Source organism: Haliaeetus albicilla, chromosome 14 (genome assembly GCF_947461875.1).
Source record: "Haliaeetus albicilla chromosome 14, bHalAlb1.1, whole genome shotgun sequence".
In the NCBI taxonomy this organism is placed as follows: domain Eukaryota; kingdom Metazoa; phylum Chordata; class Aves; order Accipitriformes; family Accipitridae; genus Haliaeetus; species Haliaeetus albicilla.
Window position 1 is genome coordinate 25,224,699 of NC_091496.1, and position 25,931 is coordinate 25,250,629.

Here is a 25,931-nt window from a genome sequence, read left to right on the forward strand (position 1 = left end):
CAAAGTAGCCAATGTCACACTGCTGAGGTGAGGGCATGCTGGTTCTGACTGCAATAAACCAAGGTGTGGATTCACCTGTGTGGGGGTAAAAATTCAGTCCTTAAAAAGAAAAATGGATAGCTGAGGTGGATGATTTAATTCATGTCATGTTTTCTACTAGCTGCTCTCTTTCTGAAAATGTATCCTCCTGCTCACCAGGCAGGCAAAGTCCACATCAGCTCTCCAGTGTGGTCACAGCCCTTTCCCTGATGGTCCTACATCACACCAGTACTACAGGCCAGTACCTTCTCAATCTGTTGATCTGGTCAAATTAACTCTGAAGTTGATGAGCATCTTGGCTGGCTGAGACCTACAGGATTCAGCTTTACCTATTGTCGTGGTTTAACCCCAGCCAGCAACCAAGCACCATACAGCTGCTCACTCTAGACTTTAGTCTAAACACTACTTAGCAACAACTGAAAACATCAGTGTTATCAACATTCTTCGCATACTGAACTCAAAATATAGCACTGTACCAGCTACTAGGAAGACAGCTAACTCTATCCCAGCTGAAACCAGGACACCTATACAACAGAAAAGAGCTGCCAACTGCCTTAAAAAATATTCTGAGCAACTTTTAACACTCCCTTTTGCCCAAACTATGCTTTCAGGCTGCCACAAACCTTTTTGATCTTGGTGTTTCTAAGAGTAAAATTCCTCACAGTGTAATAGGCAAGTACATGAACACTCTTCTGAGTAACCAAGAAGTTCCCATATTCTTCACTACCTTCTGCAGGCCAGTACTGGTCACATTTCCTCTGTTTGAAAGCAAATGAAAAACAGAGAAAAAGAGAAAGAAAACAAAATATCACTAACAAGCAGAAATGTTCAAATTTAAGAGCACAGTCAACCACAAAAACATACAGGGACTCTCAATATACCCAGTTTATAAGACATTATCTTCAGCATAAGAGAACAAATAATGTGTATTTTATGCTGTGAAGAGAGATGGCTGTGCAAAGATGCTCTTTATTTGGAATACTCTAAAAAAGAGAGCTTTAAATCATACTATCAGAGTGAAAGGGCTCTAATATTGTGGAACTTGCCATTCTATAGGCACTCTAAAATCTAAAGAAAATAACATAATCTATAGGAAAAATAGGAATACATTCAAGTCAGTAGAGTCATATGTGGCTTTTAGTTAGTTTGTAGCATGGGCAGAGTATATATCTGATCAGCAAGGGTAAGGGTGAGCTTGTGTGTGGCCAGAATATACAGTAGAGAGCCACGATATCCAGTCTTTTGGTTGGGTAGCCATATAGCCTTCTACAGGAGTACTAGAAGAGTACATGTTTATAGCACGGTATTATAAATGAAGTGGTACTCCCAGTGTGGCCCTTGTCTGCTCTTGCTGTGTCTGTATCATCTGGTAGATGCTTAATAGGTCATATGACAAGACTTACATGCATTTGAGGCATTGCTGCCAGCATGTCACAAAGTCTCCTTATGTGACCCCAGGGTACATGCATACTCCTGTCACATAACCAGAGAAACACACATCCTGTGATGGGGTTTGACCCCATTTTGTCTCACTGGACAAATGTGTATCTAGTCATGTAGTAGGAAAGGAACTGTGGGTCCCACGGCATGTTAACAGGGAGCAGCCAGTGAATATCCAGAAAAATTCACCCGAACTATGGCCTTCTCCTTTCCAGGGTCTAAGGCACCCCTGAGAAAGAGAATGACAGAGAGCAGATTGCTAGCAGAATGTGGCACAAGGTCCACAGTCTGGCCACTCCCAAATATATACAAGAAGTCTTTTTTTTCAGTATAAGACAATTTTTTTGTAGTTAGAACATGGTATTTTCAAGACTTGTTGTTGACAGTTGAGTTTAAATGTTTTCTTTAGTTTCATACTACAAATCCTCAACTTTATACTTCTATAGCCAATCCTAGTACAAGCAACTACTACAAACTGTTGCGTTTTTCCTCAATTAATGCCTAAACCAGATTTTTAAAAGAGAGAAAGGAGTCTGCTAGAAGTAGATCTATCAACATCAGAGAAATAAATAATAGACAAAGGTAGTCATACCCTTCCTTTCTCAACGAGATTAGTTATCATCACAATAACTTCTACATTATGTTCCCATATCATTCTCCAGAAATCTTCTGCTGTTGATTTTAGTGGTCCTTGAGCTGCAATGTAGGCTTTTGGCTTGTTGTAGCCCTAAATTGAAATATAACAAATGACACTTGTCAAATCACAGTCCGCAAGCAAAAGGAGGTTGGGAGGAGTACATGACATTTTATGTATCTATTTTTAAAGAATGTCAAAAGCTTTTAAGTACTTTTGAATTTATAACTATCCAAATCGCAGAAACCCTGTGGTACCAGATGACATATGAATGCAACTGTTATGTCAAAGTTTATCATTCCAACAAACAGGATATATGTTCAAGTGCCCGTGTTCCGGCAGAATGTTGACGTGATAGTGATTATGATTCATCTGTTATGATAGTGGTTTAAAAAATGAATCAAGATCATTCACATGAAAATTACTAGGCAACAAAAACTGAATAAATGGTACTTCGGTGAGGCTTTCAGCCGAATGGCATCTTCCTCTCATGAGATTATCATCTCAGACAGAAGAATTAACCACTTATCAAAAATGTATAAAAGAACAAACATTCAGATGCAAAATGCTTCTAAAAAACTCAGATGTGACAGAACATTTTTTTGTTTCCTAAAGCTTTTCACCAAGCTGCAGCTGCTACAATATCAAAATGGATTCAAGAAAGAATTGGGAGTTTACCTGTGCTTTAACTTTGTAGGCTTAACTTAGATCATTAAAGTTCTTTTTAACAAAACCTGTAATATTGTGATACTTTTTTTTTATCAAGTCTATTCACCTCCATACATCAGTTTTTACAGAAAAGGCTGACAAATGAATAGGCTGGCAGATAGAAAAAGGCACTTACATCAACATAGTTGGCATTAATGTAATCAGTCAGTTTTCCATCCTTCTCTGCAAGCTGTGCTAATTTAACCCTAGTATGATCATCTGCAGTAAAACAAGGAAGAAAATAAGCATAGTTTTCTGCAAGAATTATATTCTTTCTATAAGAAATGGCTTTTTACAATACAAAAGACTAATACAGTGACAATCACATACGCAAACATCCTGTGCTTAGGTACGAATCAGATTCAAAATGCTAGTTTGCAGAAAAATAAACTAATGAATCCAAGGATTCAAGGGATTCAGAATTTAGTTGCCTGATCAGCAGCACCTGGGGTCACTTTAGGCTCCGTGACATATTCCCCTACAGCCTCCAGCTGCTGCCTGTGAAGGGGCATGGGTCTCCCCTAAGTCCTGTGTCATGACTGCCAAGCCTGCACAGTGGGATGTCTCAAATGACAGTAGGCACCAGTGTTCAGGCATGTTAATTCCAAGTTAAAGAGCGGAGACTGGAGAGCAATGGGACCTTGGAGAAGCTGGTCAGCTGAAGAGCCTCAGCAGTGGCTACCTCAGGGAGAGCTGGAGCTTTCTGTAGCCTGCACTGATTATAAGGACTAGATTGCACAGGGCAATTCCTGCTAAATGAGCTGCCCTAAGCTGCTTGTGCATTGCCCTTTGATAAAAAAGCAGCAGGTGTGGCACCTTTTGTACGATCAGGTACAAACACAGAGTGGCAGAGGAAAATCCCTGACTTTCCATCCCTCTAGAGGCATCTTCAGCCAGGTGGAATGGGATTTCTTGCTGCTGGTTTACATTGTCTTCTGCCAGATGGGCCGATTCTGTCTCTTTTGCTATTAAGCTCTAGTGATGCTGAATGCTGAACGTATATTTAATTCAGAGCTTCTTGTTATCAGAACAAAGTTGAAATACTATAGACAGTTAAGAAAAATATATTAAGCCACCAAAATGATCACAAGCCCAGAGGCAATAGCTTCAAATAGAGATTAACAAAACTGAATAGATGTGTTTCAGAAGACAAAAATCTGGGATAGTGAAGAAAGGCGATGCAATGAGAAAACATGTGTCCTGGCTAATGAAGCTGGTCTATTACATCGTGGCAGGGCACAATACAACATAAAACCAGTACATTTATATTTGTATATGACAGTAAATATATCCAGGGATTGTGAAGCTCCTAGAGAGGATAAACCATTATTCCAGATCAAAGATGGATTAGTTTTGGCAATCAAAACACAGCTTCTTTGGCTTTATAATGGCATTACAATGGAGTCTCCCAACTCCCTTTGGGTCATCACAGAAGACACAAATACGTCTTGCTAACACATGCTCATCAAAGCAACAGAATGCCAGAGGCCTAAATTGAAGAGATGTGAAATCTCATGCTACTCCTCTTGAAGCATTTTGCTGAACAGTAGCCAGAGCTTTCAGTGTAGAGGTATTTTTTTCCCTCTAATAACACATAAATCTATACTTCTCTATAATTATTTCTTAAACAAAACACCAAGTGATGCATTTACTTACAAGCAACAATGTTTATGTATCGATTCTTATTCTTGTTGTCGGGGTGATTAGAGCTGTCTGATGTAATACCTAGATCTACAGTACAGCTCTGGATTTCCTGCAAAAAAAAAAAAAGTATGCCATACTTTAGTAAGTATTAAGATACATAAAATGTCTTAAAATACAGTAAGTCAGCACAAAAAGAACCACAACCTTATACCCAATTATCTATGATATTTTACAACTACGTCATTGCTAAAAAAAAAAATGCAGTGAAATAATTCCTTACCTGATAAAACTCTTTCAGTGTCTAATGAGGGAATGAATGCAAAAAAAGTAAAAAAAATCAAATTCCACAGCACAGAACAAATGGATAAAAGTGTTTATATAAATTACAATTACTATATGGAAAACAGTTATGGTCATGCAATATATATCTCTGTAATAACAACAAAGCTGAATATTTTTACATAACTCTTAAAAGAAACAAGAGGCGATTTTCCTGTTAAAATACTGGTGTCTGTTTTCCTACCTTTAGCTTTAATGTTAGACCTTAGGCCGGTGAAAGCTTATACATATGAGCAACAACACTGACTTTAGCCAGATTATCTATATATTTAACTGTTCATTGGATTTGTTATTGGTCCTTATAACTGCATCAGTTTCTCTGTGGAATGCTTTTGCTCTTTTTGCATTCAGCTGTAAAACCTTCACTGGAGCAGGACAGTGTGTGGCTCAGCCAGCCTCACAGCACTCTGGTGAAGGACAGCATTGCAGCCCTCAGTCTGCCAGCAGTTTCTCAATGAACCCAATGTTTTTATAAAGAGAGAGACAGGCTTGAGAAGACAGGCACAAAGTCTGTAAGGCTCACAAAATTAATTTATTTTATTTTATTGATTACTTTAACTGACAGGAAACTCAAGCATTTATAAGGTCCACATTGTTAAGTAGGAAATATGTTGTCATCACTAAAAGTACTATAATAATGTTTCCCAACACTTTTTAGGATTTATTTTAATATTAACCACCTTCAGCTATTTAAATATATATATATATATATATGAAAAGTGGTTACCAGTCTGAAAACAGATTTCAAATATGAGTTGTTTTATGGTAATATAAATAAAAAAGCTGAACCGCCCCTGTACTCTCCAACTATATGCTGACTCTGCAAAGACAATCACTATATTTAAATTTTTCCATATCTTCTAAGTTCTTTATCGGTAGAGAAAAGACCAGGACACTAATTCTGGGGTAGTCTGTAAAGCCAAAAAGGATCTCCAAGAAATGATGAGGACATTCAGTTTTTTGTAATAGTTAAAACAAGCATGAAATATTTCAGATGGTGCAGGTGTAGCTCAGTGAGATGTAGTATATTTGGTCTTTGGATCACTGCTGTAACTTAGGAAAAGAACAATTTAGGATGAAAAATTTCATTTCTGTATTGCTGTCCTCAGTAATGGTGAAAGAACTTTGTTACCGTCGTATTTACACACAGTCCTTCAACATCTGCTCTTATTAACAGCCCGTCTAGCTGGAGCCCAGTCCTGTCAGCACATGCGTAACATATGAACATGTACTGGACATTCACAAGTATTTACAAGTTTGGTCCCACAATCAGATGGATATTCTGAATGTTAAATGAATTGGAGAAAAATTGCTGATGAAGTTTAGGTGAATGACATGGAATTTTTGGTGCATTAGATCAGAATACATTGGCTGGGGAAACAAAAGCAAAACCGAAAGATGCAAAACTATGAATGTTTTACTTTCAGTATTGTTGTTTTTGCAGCAGGAATATTACAATCATATTTTAAATTAATAGAGATCAACAAAAAACTTTTTTCCATCCCAACTGACTGATTTTGTTAGAAATCACTTGTCAAGAATTTTAATAGCACAGCTTCAATTACAGAGTTTGGGTTTATAATGTCTATTTTATGTGACTTATATTAGAACATATCTATCTTTAAATTGCTTGTAATGCATATGAATGTGAAAAACAATGAAGTTCATTAGTTACATATGGTGATAGTAACATTATATGATGAGAGCATATGATTCAAAATTTTGAAATACCTCTTATGAACCATATACTTTAGGAAAGGAACTGTAAAGCTTTCACTACCACATATGAAGACTACATTAGCTCCCCTGTTAATCAGAAGTCTTGCCACGTGTACTCATTATTACTTCCATTTTTTTTCTCTGTAAATGGAACAAGCAAATGTAGGTAGCTTCTGCAAAATTCAATTGGCATTAGTGTTGGAAAAGCTTTAGATCTACAACTGTATCTGATAAACCATATAGATTGCATTATCTTTGCATAGTTTATTCACACAATCATTTAGTATTTTATCACAGTGATAAACATTCCCATTTGCATCCCAGTCCTGTTAGCTTTTATAAACCTCCCTAGTCTTTATGCATAAACAGTCCTTACTGGGCTCATATTTACATGCATTTATGAAATTAGTCCCCAGGTCAGAATGTAATGCCCAGTTCTTTGTTTCCAGGCATTTAAACTTAACATTATTTGTATGTGCTAAGAAGAAAGATGATGTCATAGAGCCATACCTCAAATTCTTCAGAAAAACCATTACTTGCATGTAAATCTGCAACATGTTTTGGAAAATGCTTTATTGGAATTGCTCCAACATCATCTTAGGGGTGGGAAAAGACAAAAAATATATTTATGAAGAATAAAAAGCCAGTGACATATAAAGCAGTTCATATGTAGGCAATCCACACAACATCCTGAAATAAAATTTTTGGCATGAACTTTGGATATACAACTCCCACAAAAATAAAAACACTCTTTAACACCATCAACATTTCTAAAATCATTCTCTAACACTTATACATTTCTAAATGACTATTTGGAAAGAAGATATAGAAAATGCCTTGCTAGGTCTTGCTCTGTCTTTAAGCCCCCCAAATCAAGGTGCAGATTCTGCAAGATGCTGAGCTTGTCTGTAAATTGAAGAGCACTCAGAACTCCCTGTGAAGTCAAGGGGAAATGGGAGGATTAGCACTTTGCTAGAAGATGTTCAAAGGGAGAGGGTAGGAGCAGAGCTCTGAATAATACTGATAAAGAAAGAATGATCAGGCAGAGTCGTCTGGGTGCTTTAGGCTCATTAGTATTGCACTGGGACTCTGATACAGTACATGGTCTAGCTGCACAGTCCCAAGCCTACTAAATTAATGCAGCATTATGCCAGTAGTATAATTTTAACTGATGTGTTGCATGTTCGCATTGCCATCCAAAGGAAACAACAACTAATTTTCATCTTTTACTGCATTAGTGAGTCCTTCCAGTAGGGATTCTTCTCCCACATTCTCCCCATGATTCTATGATAACCTATTGATAATAATCTTATGTCTGACCCTGGGAGTATTGACTGCAGATTTTCACACCAGGCTTTATACTTCAAGTTTTAAGTGGTAGATTTAAGTTTAAGACTTTCTGGATACCCACAAAGACAATATCTACATTCTCAGCCAATAAATGTGATTTGTGCAAGTTCTGGGTCCTGATACTGAGTCTGAATTTTCCATCTGATGTTTATGTTTCAGGACTTTATACAAATACAGAAAAACACTCTGGTGTAGAACATTCATTAGGGATCATGTCAAAAACCTTTGGGACTTTTAATCTTGTCTTTCCTGCAAATACGCTATGTAAACAAAGTCATCTGTTCTGTTAATTACCTGTTAAAGGATGACATTATTTCAGCTAGTTTTGCTTCTGAAGAATAATTTTTTTTTAAGCTTTTCATGGATTAAAAATATGGTTATTTCACAATTTGTAATTTCATCACTGTTTCATATGAGAAAGAAACATCAAAAACATGGAACCAGGACCTGTTATTTACATCAACAGATGTTCAGCATTTAGGCCACCTAATAATTTTAGCTTTCAGTTACCAAGAATTTGTTGATTCGTATTGAGATCCATCTGGTCTTCCACTTACATGAATGGATCTGAATACAAAAAGTGAATTTATCCAGTCAAGCCTAAAAGAAGCTGAAAAAAAATGTGTAACACTATCTTCACACTTTGAAGATGAAACCTAGCATAAAGTGTTTATTCTAATGACATGCAAACACAAAACCAGAAGGGAAGGTAAATGACCCTAAAAGCGAGGACAGTAAGGGAGAAAGAGATCTCAGATTTCATCTAATTACTGTTTTATTTCCTTGCCAGTGCTAATCTCCCAATTCAATTGCTTCTGACTCCAGGAATATATTTTATATCTGGATGGCAGGTATCACTTGAAACTACTTAAAGGTTGATAGTGGGACCTAATATTACCCTGTAATTCATTATCTGTTCTGAATGCAACTTTGAATTATGCTGTGAAGTGCCAGAGCATTTTCTGTGAATAACTGCAATTCTCCTACCTCTGCCACTGAAATCCCACAAAAGGAAAACTTAATGTATGATCTGATCTGTGGAGTGTGCTTTTAGTCATAATAAAAATTAAACTTAGCAGTTACAAAATGCTCTTCCTGCTCTACGCTCTTTGCCAGTATTACATTGCAGTTAGTCTCAATTGTTGTAAAATTACACTGCTGAAACACTTGTGCAATAGAAAACACAAAAACTGCTCACTTGACTTCTGATGCACACCAAATAAACCAGAAATATTTCCTCAGTGCTTGCAGCTTTTTCCATAAAATATTTTATGTATCTTTCAGTCACTTAGAAACACTTTTCTCTTTAAGTTAATATTTATCAGTATTTCAGATGGAAAACCTCCAGCATCAAAACACATATTTTAAGCACTCAGAATAACTGTAAGTGCAATTCTGTCTTATGACAACGGAAAACACTATCTCCCTGAGGTGAGCTGGTCAGGAGAAATTGCAAGAAAATTATACAGTTGTACTGCAATATAGTTAATGACAGAGAGTAAGAGTAAAGATTGCTTATAATGATTGCCACTTGACATTCATATATAATCACGTTTTCTGAAAGCAAACTATATCCCTGCCTATTAACCATTTAGAAGAAGGTTATGCGTCTCCCAACAACACCAATCAATACAAGAGGCATTTAAAGATGCCTACAATTTAGTTACAACAGAAGCCTAATGTTTGGGATTTATTTAATTAAATGTGTTCACTAGTTATCTACGCAAGGGCTGATTTTGTTTCCCTTAGTCATTCCAAGGGAACCCATCCCCCTGTGTAACAGCACAGTTTGCAAATGCATTACTTGTGGAACAAGATATCCTTTACTCATGGGTGAAAATGTGGCTCGGGATCTGCTGCAGAATTAATCTATTTCAGGTACTTTTCATTCTACTCAGGTTGAAAAAGCTGGGAGGGCTGTGCATGCTCCTCTGATATTTTTTTGAGGAAGAAAGAAAAGAAACAGTTTCTCCAAACAACTGTGGTGGATACGGAACCAGAAGATGCTAATGATATTCTGCACTTGTGTATCATTTTTATGAGAGGCTCACAGAGAACTTTCCAGTTGTAACTATGCTAGTAAAATCTGTAAGTTAAAGAAAACCTTGTAATTGCAAATTAAATTCAGATAGATGAGGCATATATTGCTCCTGCTGGTAAAAAGAATAGGTCATGTTCTATACACAGGTGACAAACTCAATTCAAGGCAGAAATACAGCAGAATATGTTGCTAGTGTAATCCTCTACTTTGGGACAGTGAACTAGAGCTATTTAGCGTAGCTGAGATGGCTACACTAGCAGCCATTTCTAGTGAGGCTACACCCCAAATGGCTAGAAGGCACAGTATATCTTTGAGTCAACTCTGTAAGGTAAGGATATTCCTCTTCTGTGTTACCTACAGGAGAGAATATTAGTAACACTAGTCTCTGCCTACGTCAAGAACACCTGTGTTTATTAGTACAAGAGGGTACAAATCTCTGCTTTGCAGATGTTACAGTCTGCGAAGAATTCATATGGACACATACAAAGCAGCATCTTCCAACAGCTAACACCAATCCACAGAACAGTTGACAAAAAATACCTGAGACTGGGAAGATTGGAGCTGGGGGAGCAGAAATCACTCGAGGTGATGTATTATCTTCTAAATAAAAGTGAGCAGTCTGGAAACATTTCCTAGAGGGGAAGAAACATAAATAAATATTGCAAAAAGTAAAACATTATCTGAGACCTTTTGGAATTCTGGCGTTACTGAGTAAGAAAGAAAATCATGGTTTTGAAAACCAGTTTTCATGGAGTGTCAAATACTACTGCTATAACATAAATATTCCCCAACACACCACCAAATTATGCATACAACTTGAAGATACTACAATAACTCAGCATAATACATAGTTCATGCATCTTTACCTATACCAGAGGCAGAAGATAGAGCACACATCAGACATAGTGAAAGCTGAAAGAGGAACTCTGCATCAGGAGCTACTATAGATGCTGCACAACTGCTCCAAGGATAAAAAATGCCATTATCTTCCTTGCTTATCCAAATTTGCACACATAATTACTGTTCCCTTTCATGGGATTATGCTAGCCCGAAGATGGAGCGGTGTACGAGATCAGTTCTGGTAATTCTTTGATAGATCCTACTGCAGACACGGAAATGCAATAAAAGACAACATGCACTGTAACAGACAAAATGGCAGCTCTGGAACTACTATGACTGGGGCTAAACAATTTTTTCAAAACGTAATGGCAACACTGAGGGACACCTTAACCAAGGAGGACGTCCTGAAGTTGACAGACAGAAACAGGGGAATTTATAACTCCAGGAGATGCTAGCTTAGTTGCAAAAACATTGAAGTATGAATACAGATGGAATCAACCTTAACCATGACCCACAATGTTATTTGTATCTGTGCTGTAATCCAGATGTGAAGATAATAAGAATAGCATCTGTTAAGAGTCCAAGCTATTCAAGGGACTAAATAACCAACTGCTGCTGTAAGCATTGCAAAGCCTCCTTAATTAAAAAATCTCCATATGATTAGACATGCTAATAACAATCTTTTCTCTGGGTCACTTAATCTGTTTGAAATATTATTCACTAATTAAATTTAAAAAGAAATATACGCATCAGGAAAATACTAATCTCATTTTATATTTACACAATTCTGCTTCTTCAAAGCTGTTGGCTGAAGCTATTGTATAATAGCTCGCTATTTTGTGTAAATCACTGTTATTTTAAATTCTTCTGTACTGTTCCTGTATCACTGCACTGATACCCCCCCCCCCCCCCCCCCATATAATCGTTATAAATTTTGAAGCTACTCTGAGAAATAGATAAGGAATATGTGGATGCTGTCATTCTTTTCAGAACCATTAATGTAGATCATAAAGACTTCGGTAAGCTTATTTGAATTAAGCCTCTGGGAAACATGTCCATGCTCTCGGAATGTGTTAGGGAATTTCTGTCTGTGTACAATGCAGATTCTCTTAAAACACAAGAAAAAGTGGACAGCTACCTCAAAGGGAAAATTGTGGCATTCAAAATAGTTCTGGTTATTCACATAGCAATTAAATTTGAGGTCCTCTAAAAGAATCCTCTAAAAGCATATTTGTGATGTTCATGGAGCAGCTTTGGCTTTGCATGAAATGTTTGGAGTAAGACTACCCATTAGGTACTTAGTTTTACTTAGAAATAGCAATTTTGGATGCAGACCAAGAACAACACATTCAGGATGTGCTTGGGAACATCTTTCAAATTTTAAAGAGGCTCTAACACTAGCACCCCATAGAGTTAGCAGCTGTTGAGGTGAGAATGGCTGTCTCAATGCTAGCATAATACTCGAGAGTTAGTCTCAGAACTGTGGGCAAAATGTCTGACAGAGGTAGGCAAGTATCAGAGTACTTCAAATCACTAAACAGTTTTGGAAAATTTGGCCCTGCCTGCTGGGCACAGAGAATGCTGATGTACTGTATTTATTAAAAACAGTACCAACCAACCAAACGTGCTAACCAGTCTGACACTAAAGCTCTAAAACCAAAAAATGCCCTCCCCCTAATGCCTACTCTTATGAACAATGATCATACATAAAGTTTATGGACTAACATTACAGAGTTTTGTCACCTCCTTGCTTGAGAAAGGACTGAGCTAAAAAGAATTTAATTAGCATAATGGCTTTCACATCTAAAGCAGTACTTAAAATGCCCTCAAAATATGCCATACATTCACTATCCCTCACTGAGCCACTGTATCTTTAATCTTTAACAAGTTAATTGTGGCTGAAAATAAATTACACCCTTAGCGCATTTGGGAGACAAATTCATAGCAGTTGACTTAACCTGTAATAAGACTCATAAATAGGCACTCCATCTGCTTCTGCATCAGCAGTGAAAGCCTTTATGACTAAACCTAATGTTAATAACCACATCTCGTTAATTATCACTTGTTGTTAATGAAAAAAGTGATGACTATTTCAAACTTCCAGACAAAGGTCCCATCACTCAACGTTAACCTGATTATTTAATTTACACCTTTCATCACAGCATTTAGATCTTCAACCTAAAACTGTAATTTGTAATTTAGACACCGCACTTCTTTGAACACATGCTTTATATATGGAGATAGTGCTAAGCCACTGAATTAATTAGAGTGTCTGTATCTGTACAGGAAGGCATGCAGCAGCAGCTCTTCGGTTTAACAGGAGAGATACTAGATCTGAACGAACACTTAAATGTGAACTGCTTAGGACAAGGCTACGCCTCACACTGCAGAGGACATCGTTTTTCTGCTGTGCGAGCCCCCGGACGTTGGCTGAGGATATGTGCTGCCTACTTCCCCCCTGGGGCAGGGACTGCTCAGAGCTTGACTGGGATCGTCACCGAGGCAGGCCGCGCAGCACGGCGCTGCGTGTGCGTGTGAGTGTGCGCGTGTGCAGGGTGTTCACCACTTGTGTCGGCCGAGGAAGGGAGCTGAACCTCGGAAGTCAGCGGCATCTGTGACAGGATGGGTTTGCACATCCACCGCTCGCCCAGAATGGTCTTAGAGGCACGATTACTTCTTTCTCTGAGAATTTCAGGGTCTTTTGTGCTCACAGGATATCTGCCAATAGGTATTCGCAAACACTTATTAGAATTTATTTTTAAATGGTTTCAATCATTTAAAGATCCGAGGGATCCAAAGGATCTTTAAATGGATCCTCAATGGATTCACTGATTCAAATTATTCCATTTTTAAATGGTTCCAATTATTTTTTAAGTGCTTGTCAGCTGAAATTTTCATTTTCAAATTTTATTAACACTTTTATTTATAATTTGATGTCACATAGTTAAGAAGTTTTTCCTTCATGGATGGATGAGTGCGGCCTTTGTAAATTTAAATCTGTTTTTAGTGTGTCTCTGCATGTGCGAATTTAACTATCCTTCTCAACTCTGTTTCCATAAACCTAACACAGGACTCAAGGAATCAGTTCAAATCATGGATAAGAAAATGAACATTCTCTGACAGCTGTGTTTCAAAGATATAGGGTGGTAGAGGAAAGTTAAAATTTAAATGACTACTCAGGGTGTTGTCTGTCATTGGGTTGGTCATTTCTGAAGCACTGCTGTCATGTAACTTCTAGGAGGCTTCATGACAGCCAGCTGATATTCAATATGTTTATAGATACAAACGTAGCTGAAACTGCATTAGCAGTCTGCTGTTCACATTATTAGAGCTCGTGTCTTACTGAGATTCACATATATTTGTTGAAAAAGAATCCTGAATGGCACAAATCCCACTGACAACTGTTACCATTTTACTATTTTCCAAGCTCTTTTTATGATAACCATTATAAAAATTGATCTGCACAAATAGGTTGACATTTCTTCCTATACATAATTTCATCAGGTTTATTTTCATTGATCACTTCTATGAACTGTTCCAAAACAGTACACACAAGCACAAGCAACTTCCAGTGTATTATATGTTGGTAGAGAGAAACTTTCATTTTCAGTCACCTTAACAGATACAGTTAATTCAGCAAAATAGGCAGGATGAAGCCATCCAGAAATGAAAAGAACAGAGTAAGGAGATTCAAATATCCCTGCTGCATCTCTGCTGCACTCAGTCAAGTAGATAGATACTGAGAGAGATGGATAGACTCTAGATTTGGACAGAAAATTCTCTCTAAAGATGTAAAAAACCCCTATCCAGACAACAAGGCCATTAAACAGGCAAAAGAATCTCCTTGTTTATTCCACTGTAATCTTAATCACACTGAAGAAATGAAAGGAAAATGACATTGCTTGAAAATTGCTTGAATTACAAAAGATTTGATATGCAGAACTAGAGTAGTTCAAAATTGCGTATTTTCCTACTGGCAATTAGACAATCTTTAGACAATATTGCCATTAAAAGTTTTCATCCATGTCAGAGAAATGAATATTTTATCACAGAAAGATTGAAATTGTGCCTAATGAGATAGTGAAGAGATTGGGGAATTTCCTCAAGTGCTGATTAACAATTTCATGTAAAAAAAAAAACCAACCCAAACCCAAACAACAGATGGTACAGAATTATTTTTCTGATACAAGTCATTCAAGTGAAGAACAAAATAATTTTGCCTTTTTTTAACCTTGAGAAACTGGAACTTGTCGCTCTTGGTAGTTATTTGGTTTTTAAACCAAATAACACACATTTTGCATACTAAACACACGTTTTGCATATTCAGATTAGGAGCTAATAATGGAAACAACTCAAAGCGCTAATCACTCAAATACCCAGCTAGGACATACCGATGAAATTTTTTAAGTACTGTTCCCAAAGGAATATAGAATAACTTCTTGCAAACCTAAACTTTTAATGAACTTTAATAAGTGAAAATAATTGGCCCACATGAAAAAAAAGTATTATAAAAAGAAACATTGACAGCTTACACTAATTATTTCAAAATAAACTAAATTGAACCGTAAAAATTCTTATAGACTTTATACTAATATTTTCCAGGCTTAATAAAATCTGCATAGCAATGAAGTTAATATTCTGATTTTTTCCAGGCTTTAAAAAGAGGTGAGGGTCTTGGCACCTTTGAAAGAGGGCCACAAAGTCCTGCCTACAATACATACTGTTTATGTTTCATTCCTCTGAAATAAGAAACATGTTACTGGTGTTACCATAATGCCAAGAAAATTTTCTTGAGGATTAACAAAAAAAGAGCTCCATATTTTATTTTGTAGTACACAAGAAATACAGAAAAGATTAAATTCAAGTCAAGAAGATATTACTGCTAAAGGGATTTTTGTTTTATTTTGAAAGACCTATGTTACAGAATTGTTCATTCCCAGAGAAAGAATACAAAATGAACACAACGTTATTTGATAAAAACAAGCTTGTAATGTGCAGGATTACTAGAACTGCACTGTACAATCAGGGTCTTAAAATGGATGGTGTTCTTTGGCAAACAGAAGAGATTTCAAATACTATTTAGCATCAGGGATGAAACCCTTTGGAAGATGAATATGAACATTCATGTTGTGTAACATGAAAGACAGGAAAAGGTTCTCAATATGAAAGTGCTTAGCTGGAAATCCTGTGATGGACAGTATAATTACCCAACTAGACATAAACTAAGAAGCGAGTTGCGCAATTCTTACAGAAACTAACTACTTCTTTGAAAGAAGGAGAAACCTTTTTGAAAATTCATTGCTCAAAAGTGTCTTTAATCATGCTGAAGGCTGACTGACTCGCTAGCGCACTTGCCTGGAACAAAGGAAGCTCAAACTCAATTTCTTAAGGCTAGTCTGTTCAGAGATGGGATGTATTCTGCCCCTGTGTGGGACACACCCTGCTGGGTCAATAGAAAACCAGTGTCAGGAGACTAGAAGAAAAGTCAGTAAGCACAACCCTGACATCATAGCCTAGAGATTACAGTAGTCAGTAACTTGGACAGGGCAGTCTGTCGTCTAGTTCCTCTTTCTTCACCACCTTCATACATTTTAGATTAAGCAAGATTGAATACGGGGAAAAAAAAAGAAGAAACAAGCTCTGGAAGCATCTGTCAGATGTTTGGGCCTGCCTTCCCCCTTGTTCGTACAGCTCTTGGAAGAGCAAGGACGTGTTTCTTGCTGCTAGTTTACGTGTTAGCACTGCAAAAGCAGCAGAAGGATCAGGTTCCTGGCAATCACCAAAGAGCAGGAATCTCCATGGCAGGAAGTTTTTCAGCTTATCTCCCCCTTCTGGACCACCACTGTGTTTCCTCTCTGGCAACCTGCACACTCAAAGAAGCGTTAGGGTTGTGCCTGGATTTTGAAAGCCCTATGAGAGCTTAAGCAGACATATCCCTAGAAAGACTCTCTGGCTTTATCTAGAACCAATGAAACAGAGCCAAAGGCTTGAGCACTGCCGCATACTGTCACATGGCTGACTAGATTCCTGGCATGTTTTTAGCTCAGGCCAACTCACATTATTTCACACAGTGCTTGACACATTTAGGGTTAGCACAGGGCAGAGACTATCCCCAGTAGGTGAAGTGAATGCAGCCACTCTCTTTTTTCCCCCTGTGAGGGAAGAGACTTTAGCTGTACAGAAGAGATCTGTGCCATGCCAGCTGGTCTGTTTTATTTCACAGTACAGATATAGTCTTTTGCCCTCATTGATTATGTTATCATGACTTCTTATATCTATCACTTCTCTTTAGCCTAATTTTTTTCTTTCTGTCTTATCAAGTCACAGAGAAATACGCCCATGAGGGAATCTGAGCATGGTGTGCAGCACATGAAACGCATCCTTAGTTACCCACTGAATGGTTTAAAAAGCTGGGGGAGCAAATTTTGGTTTGGCAGAATCACAAAGTACAACAACTTTTTATCACAGAACATCATAAGAGCTACTCAGTAAATGATTTCAAAACATTTATACTATTATAGCATCATTAAACTATCCTATTTCTGTCTTGCATACAATGTCAGCTACAGCACACTCCTACAGTCCTATATGAATTGCTTATTCACATAGTCCTATTGAGGACCATAGATTCTCATCCTAAATCGACAACTACCTTTTTTAACTGTTAAAGGATTGAAAAGATAGGAAACAAACTCATGCCGTACTATTTATTTTTCTTCTCCCTCCTGTTCTTCCCAGTGCTCTGTTAAGTCACTTGACTTCTAGGCATTAATAATCACAAGTAATTGTTTACTAAAATCTCTCAATATGGAAATAAACTATGTGCAATGGTTCAACCCTCTGCAACCAAAAAGAATTGCAGTTGAGCATTTTGGACAGAAACCACCTTATTTTGTCAGCTTTATGTCACTGCAGCACTGGGAACAATACAAAGACACGGTGAGAGACAAGATCCAGCTTCCCTCCTATAAACCAGCTCAATAACGTCAATCACATTTTTCAAATCAGAGCTCTTTAGAATGGAAAAAAAAAACCAACCAAAAAACAACTTACCTCCAGTATATGAGAATACCCACAAGAATCACTAGACAGATAAAAGTCAGGGCTGATACGACCACAAGTGGTATAACTGTCTTCTTCTCTGATTCCAGACTCTCAGCTAGACCGATACGAGACTCATGGCTACTATTACTTGCCTCTGCAGTCAGAGAAAATTGAAACAGTCCATGTTTAATTTCTGAGACATGCACAGCATGAGTGAATGTGTCTTATAATGAGCCTACTTAATACCACTTACCTCTATTTTTTACTATGTACTGCAGAAAGTGTATACATTTGCAAACCAGCTTACAGAAAATAAGCAGATAGAGGGTAAAGCAAAGTGTTCAAGCTTATGTGACTCAGCCTTCCAGCAGTGGAGACTCCTCTTTGTAAGAATAGCAGGTTGTTGTTAAAATATAGAAGAAGAAAGTTTTTTATTTTCATCTGTTTATTAGCTGAAAGCCAACTGAGTTAAGGAGTCTGAATATATAATAATGGAATGTGTAGAGAACTTTTTGATATTAAACTGTCACTCATACAATGCAAAATCACTTCTTTGGCTAATAGTTTAATAGGAGAATTTTCTTGAAATGGTCCCTACGTGCTTGCCATATTGCACTTAAGCTTTCTGTATTTTAACACATTGCCAAGTATTTTAACTCGCCTTATAGGTACATCCTGCTTCCTTTGAATCTGACTGCAGTACTTCCTCCCCCAACTATACGTAAGCCAGAATTAAACTTCCTATCTCCATCTTACAGGCAATCAAATTATATGGATATGGTCTAGATTTTACATTTCTGTCAGCCTTGTAATGCTGGGTGACAGAAAGATTTGGGCATAGGAATCTGTATGAAGATTAAAACAATGTATTTTATAATCTCATTAAATAAGGGAACACCATGGTGGATGAGACCAATCTTGCATTTTTAACTTTGGTCATACCTCAAGAAGTAAAGAGTTTAAAACTGTGATTTTGACACAAAATAACGGATTCTTTTCAATCTGTGCAGTTTACTGTGATCTGTGGCCATTATATGAGTTAAAACACAGAAATAAGCACTTTTGCACTTGTTAGAATTAAACCTCTAGATTTTCTAAGAATGTTTTCTGCTGTTCTGAACAGTCCTAAGTCAATGACTGTTCTGTATGGGAGCAGAATTTTGCATTTAGAAATCAGCTGCACTCCATTGGGATTTCAAGGGACCAATTCTACATGAATAAAAAGCTTTCAGACAAAAGGGAGGAGGGAACGGAGTTGGACCAAAAAAACCCCAACTCAACAAAAACCAAAAAACAAATCACATGTTCTAAATAGTGTGTCAAAATCCAAACAGCTTCACACAGTACAAATTTTCAGGCAGCTCTCTGCTTGCCTCCATTTTCTTGAGTTTAGGGGCTTTCGGGGCTTTCAGGGCTTTATATGCAAAAAGATCTAGGCTCTGATCTTGCAGATGTCTTCGTTTTAGTTCAAAGTACTCTAACACTCTAATCAATCTCTGCTCTTTAAATCCTATAGCTCAGTGGGCAAATTGATTGCAGGCACAAGTTTCTTCTGAAAAATCTGTCCCCGAGTTTCTGATGAGTAGGCTAAACTCAGCATTTCCTATTGATTTCAGAAGAAACTATGTGTATGCATGAGAGATCAGAATACGATCCCTTTGAAGCATTCATACTTGCTTATCCAACTCTGGACTAATTCACAGCATAAAACCCAGTCTTATCTGTGTGATGACAGGGTTCCTTCCAACTGCATGACCAAATCCTACTAGGATTCCTTCTACAGGGAATGAAGAGCAGACTTCTGTAACTGGGGGTTTTTTGCCTACTTGGCCATCACTTCAGTGATGGTGGCTGAAAAGGCAGTCTCATCTATAGTAGATTTCTTTGCCTCCTAATAATTGATGTGTTTGGATCCTTTGCATATTTCTTTATATTAATTTCTCTTAAGAGTTTTTCAACTAAAGTTGCAAGGTTTAGGTAGCCATAGAGGTCTCATGGAGAAAGGCCTAGTTCAGAACAAGCATAAATATGTATCAACAACTACAAAGACTGGGAAAAGTTTAACTGACAATTCTTTCTGTAATGGTCACAACAAGAAGACATTTCACCAATTTCTGGTGAATTTACTGTAATGTATAAATAAGTTCTCAGCTGAGAGTTTCATTTCTTTTTGGTTTTTGTTTATAACTGAATTAAGCACAGATGTCTTTGATTTACAGGAGACCATGTTAGACATGCTCACGTTGAATTTTCAATTTATTAAAAGACAATATTTGGCATCATTTATTGGAAAAAATAATGTACATGAAATGATACTGTATAGTGTCTTTCAATAATACCTAGAAGACAAACTCTGTCTGTTGTACTCCTACTACTCCAGTAACATATAATCCTTTTTGAGTTACTACCAGTAACAATTCAAATGACACCCGTTATGTAAACTACAAATCTCTTATGGTAACACTCATTCACATTAGTAACATAAGTTTTGAAATATTGATGTTCTTTTTGCTTATCTTTAAATAAGTGTTATGCATTTTACACAATGTGGTAACTACTTACCTACTGAACTGATTCACTTATTGATTCAGTTTTATAACACCTACCTTGTTAGGTCTCCTACTAATTTCAGTATGTTGTCTATGTTCTTTTAATTTTTGTTTTCTGTTTTTCACATTCTACTAGCCCCAGCTACAGGGAGTGTCAATTTACCACCTTTTTGCATTAGTATCCTGTTGCTCATGAGTAATATGACCTCATGTGATTTAACTGTGTATTTGTAGGACTGGGCTGAAAATTTCCCATGCCTTGTGGATTCCATTCCTTAGTGGCTTTAGTTGAATGATACTGCCCTCTACAGATGCTGTGAGTACTTAATCGAAGTTCAATTTATTTTCTAAAATACCTATTCAACCTTGTTTCGTTTGTGGGGTTTTTTGTTTTTTTTTTGTGTTTTTTTTTTTTCAAACATCATAGATAATTTCTGACTTTACTCTTGGATTTTCAATACTCTAACAAGAGGCAATGGAAATTACTTGTCTGAATACTTCAGATTTTCCACAATGCGTTTTTAAATAGAAAGGAAATGCTTTATATTTACCATGTTTTTATCTATGTGAGGTTCAGTTTTGCCTTCTGACCTTATCTTTGGAATCATAGACCACAAATACCCTCGGTGACTTTAAGAGGACTAACTAGGAAAATAGCACCAAATATAAACAGGTACAGGAGAATCTGGCTCTAAGAATTTTGGAAATATGCAAATCTGGCACAAAAAGTCTGCATCTCACTGAAATCTGAAGGTGGCATACAGAGTAAGAATGAAAATGAATGTTTTTATGAGTTAAGATGAATCAGAATCAAACTGAAGCATCTTCTTCCTTGCTCAATACATCTTAGAAAATACAAACCAAAACACAAGGAGGAAATGTGCTGCTGTTAAGTTAAAAAACAGAATCTCAGAGGTATGTTTCCTCTGACAGAGGCATGATTTCCTCTGACATATTTCCATAAGGGCAGCATTTGTCTTTGTACAGAGAACTTACATCCCTCTTAAACCTTTAAAACTAAAATTAAACAATTAACATTGAAACAAATTCTGGTTTTAGATTGTGCACCACCCAACTTCTGCTGACAGTATGCATCTATCCAAAAGCAGAGCATGAATCTTCTTACTGAAGAGTATTTCAGGTGCAGTTTTAAGTAGCCAGAAGAAGCATTCACAAGATAGCCAGCTCAGCATGCACCCCCTGTTCCCCAATGCTTCCTTAATCACACCCACTGGCACTGTTACGGTCTCCTTTTATTATACGTAGATAAACCTTCTCATTCTCTATGGCACAAAAGTATCCCCTCACAGCTTTCCATGGTATTCATTAGACTTATCCATAACTAACCTGCCTCAGAGATGTTGAATACTGATGAGTGATCGCTAGTAACAGATGAGGCTGATGACTGTGATGATCCAGGAGTTAATTCTGAGTTACCTGCTTCAACTGCCCCTTCAGTGTCTCTCTCATTAAGGTCAGGAAAACTGAAATCTGTTGAAGTTTCATTATCATTAAGGCTATCTGAGGTACCTTGGCCAGAACCACTTTCTTCATCACTTGTAAAAACAGCCCAAGACTTAGACTCTGATGTGTTTTGCAATGGGACACTAGCAGTCTGAATGTGGCTCTCCAAAACTGTCGGGTCGTTGTGCTTCTTAGGTATCACGCTCGCTGTCAAAGTTGGTACGGATGTGTAATTACGTCTGTCCGTGGCATGGTTTATCTGACTGTCTGATGCAGCAGTTGAAATTTTCTCTTCTTCTTCAGGCTTCTCAGAATGTGAGCTTATAATTAGGTTACTCTGATCCTTGTTATTGTTTACCTTTGTATTTTGTTCCTCTACTATCATATCCTGAGCTTCTCTATGGGAAGTGCATGAGATACAGTTACTTACAGGGAAGCCATCGTCATATTCATCGTAGTCATCCTCAACTACAGACGGCCACAAATCAGTACTGGACATAATACTGGGAGACAACCCAGAGGATTCTCTGGAAGGAACCAGCAACCTACTCAAAGTTACAGGGATCTCACTTTTGGGAGGAACAGCCGAAACAGAAATATGTACATTTGGTAAAGGAAGAGTGTGATGAATGGACACGTCAGAATCAGAAACAACTGCAGGCATATGATCAGGATCAAAACCAAGTGTAGAACTTGAAGAGACACTGGCAGCCTCACTTCTTTCAAAAACACTTGAAGAGATATGGCTGTCTGCAGGAGTAGCTATGTGTGGTAATGTGTCACCTGTTAGGAAGGGAGTTGTCATGGCATTCGCTGCTTGGGGGGGAAAGGCATTTGTATTTTCTAAACTGGTCAGCTGGAATGAAATATCACTACTGTACAATGTAGGCATAACCTGCTGAACATCTTCACTGTTAAACAAACTGGATGAAACATATTCCTCACTGGCATAAGAAACAGATAAACCTTGAAGTGACGCTGTGGGCTTACTAAAAGTGTTTGGCAACATATCAGCAACGGAAGGTGCAGATGTAGAATGCAGCATGGTTTCAGTTGTAGCAGAACCTGGTGCCATCTGATGCAATATTTGGTCAAATGTAGAACTATCTTTATGGACCCTGGAGCTTTCAGCCAATATTGGATCACTAGGCACAACTGCAGCTGTGTTAAGCAGAGTGCCATCGCCAGAAGATTGGAAGGAGGATTGCAGTAATGCTTCGTTATTTAATGTAGCTGAGGTCTCATAAAAGTACTGCTGAGTCGAGGATAACATTTTGCTATAAGCAGGGGCAGAGAGAGCTTGATCTGAGCTTGCACTAAGCATAGGTTTAAGCAAAGTGTCATCAAAGGCTGGAGTTGTAACATGCAAAGGCTGAACGGAAAGGTGATTTTCTGTAAGTTTACTAATATCATGATCAAATATCTTAGTAGTGGGAAAAGCGAGAGAGACTGGAAGGATTCCCTTTGTGCTAGAAACAGGAAGTGGGCTTTCTTGCAGAGACGTATTCTGCTTAATTACATCATTATTAGAAACAGATGTAGAAAGTTCAGGTATCACTTTACTTTCAGCATTGGAAGCCATTTCACTTAAAGAAGAGGAAATTTGCAGTTCTCTCTCATCTCCATATATAACATCACCTTTTTGAAGCATCTTATTAACATCACTAAACCCAGATGATTCATACGTAATTTCATCTACAGAATCAGAGGAAGAAACGTTAAGTACCGTCAAAGTATCTGTATCAGGCAAAAGGGACTCACTACCAGAGTATGCTTCAGACCAATCCGTATCACTAGATAGAGAGCGTGTAGGCTGCAGCAAAGTATCAGCTTGTGATATTACAGAAGAAGGTTTATGCACCAGTACATTGTTATAGCTGCTAAATAAAGGATCTTGACGAAATACGTCAACAGAATCATGCACAAATTCTGCAGAGTCATAGGAAACAGTAAAGCTTTGGAGGGAGCCCACATTACTAGACAAAGCATAAGGAAGTTCAGACATTGTAGATAGTACATGCATATTTAAATCACTGCTGGATGGTTCAACTTGAGAAAATATGTGAGTTCTATTATGACCAAATATCAGTGTCTCTGAAGCAGCATGAGTAGTCTGATGTGACACCACATCAGCATATTGAGCAAGGCTTGGCTGTATTAATGTATCACCCTCTGCCAATGTCAAAGAAGCATGCAGGGACACCTTATCACTTGCAACAGCTGGAGTAGCACTTTGTGGAAACATTTGAGAAACTGTATACAAACGGTGAAACATTTTACTACTGGAGGAAGCAGAGGAAAATGTAAGCAAAGGTACATCATCAGAGGAAGACAGGGTGGGTTCAAATGACACATCAACACTGGGAAATACAGGTGTAGCATGCAAGGTCACATCACTATCTGATGCAGCAGGGGTAGTGTCGAGCATCTGAGAGTCAAACAATAAGGGGGTGACTAGAGGAAACACTTCACTACTGTAGGAAGGTTGAAGAGGTATCTCACCATTATAGACTGGTTGAGTTGTCTGAGAGAGTACCTCACTGGCAGCAGAAGCAGAACCATATTCTCCAGAGCTTGAAGAGATAGAGTGAGGTGATAATTCAGCAGAGGAGAAAGCAAAGGTAGAATAATGTGGCAATTCTAAATCCGCATCTGAAGTGTCTTGTGAAACCACTGGGCTGCTGGAATAGGGCACGGTAGCTGGCTTTAATCCCTCTACATAAGCATCAGTGTAACTGGTCTGAGACAACTGCCTGCTATCCGATGTATCAACAGATTGAGTTGTCAGATCTGTAGCATTACGAAACCATACATTTCCATCAGTGGAAGAAGCATGCTTTGTAGGCTCATCAGAGCTTGAGGGTGCTACACCTTCTGAAACATACTTAATGGAGCCTTGGGAAAGAACATCATGCACGCTTATATCTGGACTTCCTGAAGGAAGGGTGTCTTCTTGGGACATCTCCTCTGTAACCAACTGTGCTGAAGAAGTGGTAAGAACTGAACTCCAAGAGTCATCAGATTCCTGATGAGGTTTAAAAGGAGACAATAAAAAACCTTCATCACTATGGCCAGTAGTGGTTATTCTTGTTGGTTCAGTGCCTGAAGAAAGGTATATGTATTCTTCTTCCACACCTTTGGTGGAGTCAATGAGTTGAGGAGGAATTCCAGTAATTGTTTGAGATTCCAAAAAAGGATCTTCCTCTTCTTCTGAAATTTCACTAGCAGGTGGAGAAGTAGGGTAATAAACTGCTTTGAAAACATCATCCTTACCATGCAATTCTTCTTCTCTTGTTAAGTATCTATTTGTTTTAGCTTCATTGGGTTTTGTCCCCATTTTTTCTTGACTGTAGCTGGATGTAGTCACCTGGAAATCTTTCCTTATTTGGTTTATTGTACTGTCAGTGCTAGGAATCACTGCAGTTTCTTCATCCACCTCTGTTTCCTTTTCATCAACTTCATCCTTTGAAAAAATACCATAGCCGAAGACAATTAAAAATGCTTATAGACACTGTACACAAACGGAAACCAAAACTGCAATAGTACATTTTCCTGGCTCTACAAAAACAAGAGAGGCAAAACAAGACAACACTTGAGAATACTGTTGGTCTTAAAGCAAAATATTTAGCTGCCAGAACAGGTATCCTCTTCTGTCTTGAAAATATTACTTATTTGCAATACAAACAAAAAATCCTGTGTCACAACAACTTCTTAAATACTGTGTTACTTTTACTCTGTTTGAGAGACAAAACCCACTCATAGTATTTATGTACTTTATTAAAAAAGCTCTACCTCATTCCTAACAAAGTGCAATTGTATATGCAGCACACATCAATGAAAAAATGTTTTTTCTGCCAGAACATCTTAGAGATTTGCACTAATATCCCAATGTTAATTAAATTGTCATAGTAACAGAATTTGTAAAACATATTTATGACCTGTCCTTAAATCTGCTGAATCTTCAGAGTTTTCTGAAAAAGAAGATTTCAGGATGGTCAGCATAACTGTAACAGTTTCACAAGTGTTGTGAGTGATACCACCTACTCCCTGTTAAGACTCTTGGTTTGCTAAACACGAATAATGATACTTTGTGAAAAATGTGTGTTAGAGTTTTGACTTT

The 25,931-nt window shown here is 37.6% G+C and overlaps 1 protein-coding gene across 6 annotated transcripts in view; it reads right to left on the reverse strand.

Moving 5' to 3' along the window:
- PTPRZ1 (protein tyrosine phosphatase receptor type Z1) overlaps positions 1–25,931 on the reverse strand; it is a 144,665-nt gene that overhangs the window by 14,469 nt on the left and 104,265 nt on the right. For 2 of the 6 annotated variants that reach the window (XM_069802032.1, XM_069802029.1), the window contains exons 12-20: positions 21,695–25,274; positions 17,808–17,952; positions 10,455–10,546; positions 7,034–7,119; positions 4,746–4,766; positions 4,478–4,574; positions 2,958–3,040; positions 2,072–2,206; positions 663–797 (exon numbers count right to left, since the gene is read on the reverse strand). In XM_069802032.1, the coding sequence (XP_069658133.1) occupies positions 663–797; positions 2,072–2,206; positions 2,958–3,040; positions 4,478–4,574; positions 4,746–4,766; positions 7,034–7,119; positions 10,455–10,546; positions 17,808–17,952; positions 21,695–25,274 (4,374 nt within the window). The remainder of the gene's footprint in view (positions 1–662; positions 798–2,071; positions 2,207–2,957; positions 3,041–4,477; positions 4,575–4,745; positions 4,767–7,033; positions 7,120–10,454; positions 10,547–17,807; positions 17,953–21,694; positions 25,275–25,931) is intronic. The other 4 variants (XM_069802033.1, XM_069802031.1, XM_069802034.1 and 1 more) reach the window with 3 other exon arrangements.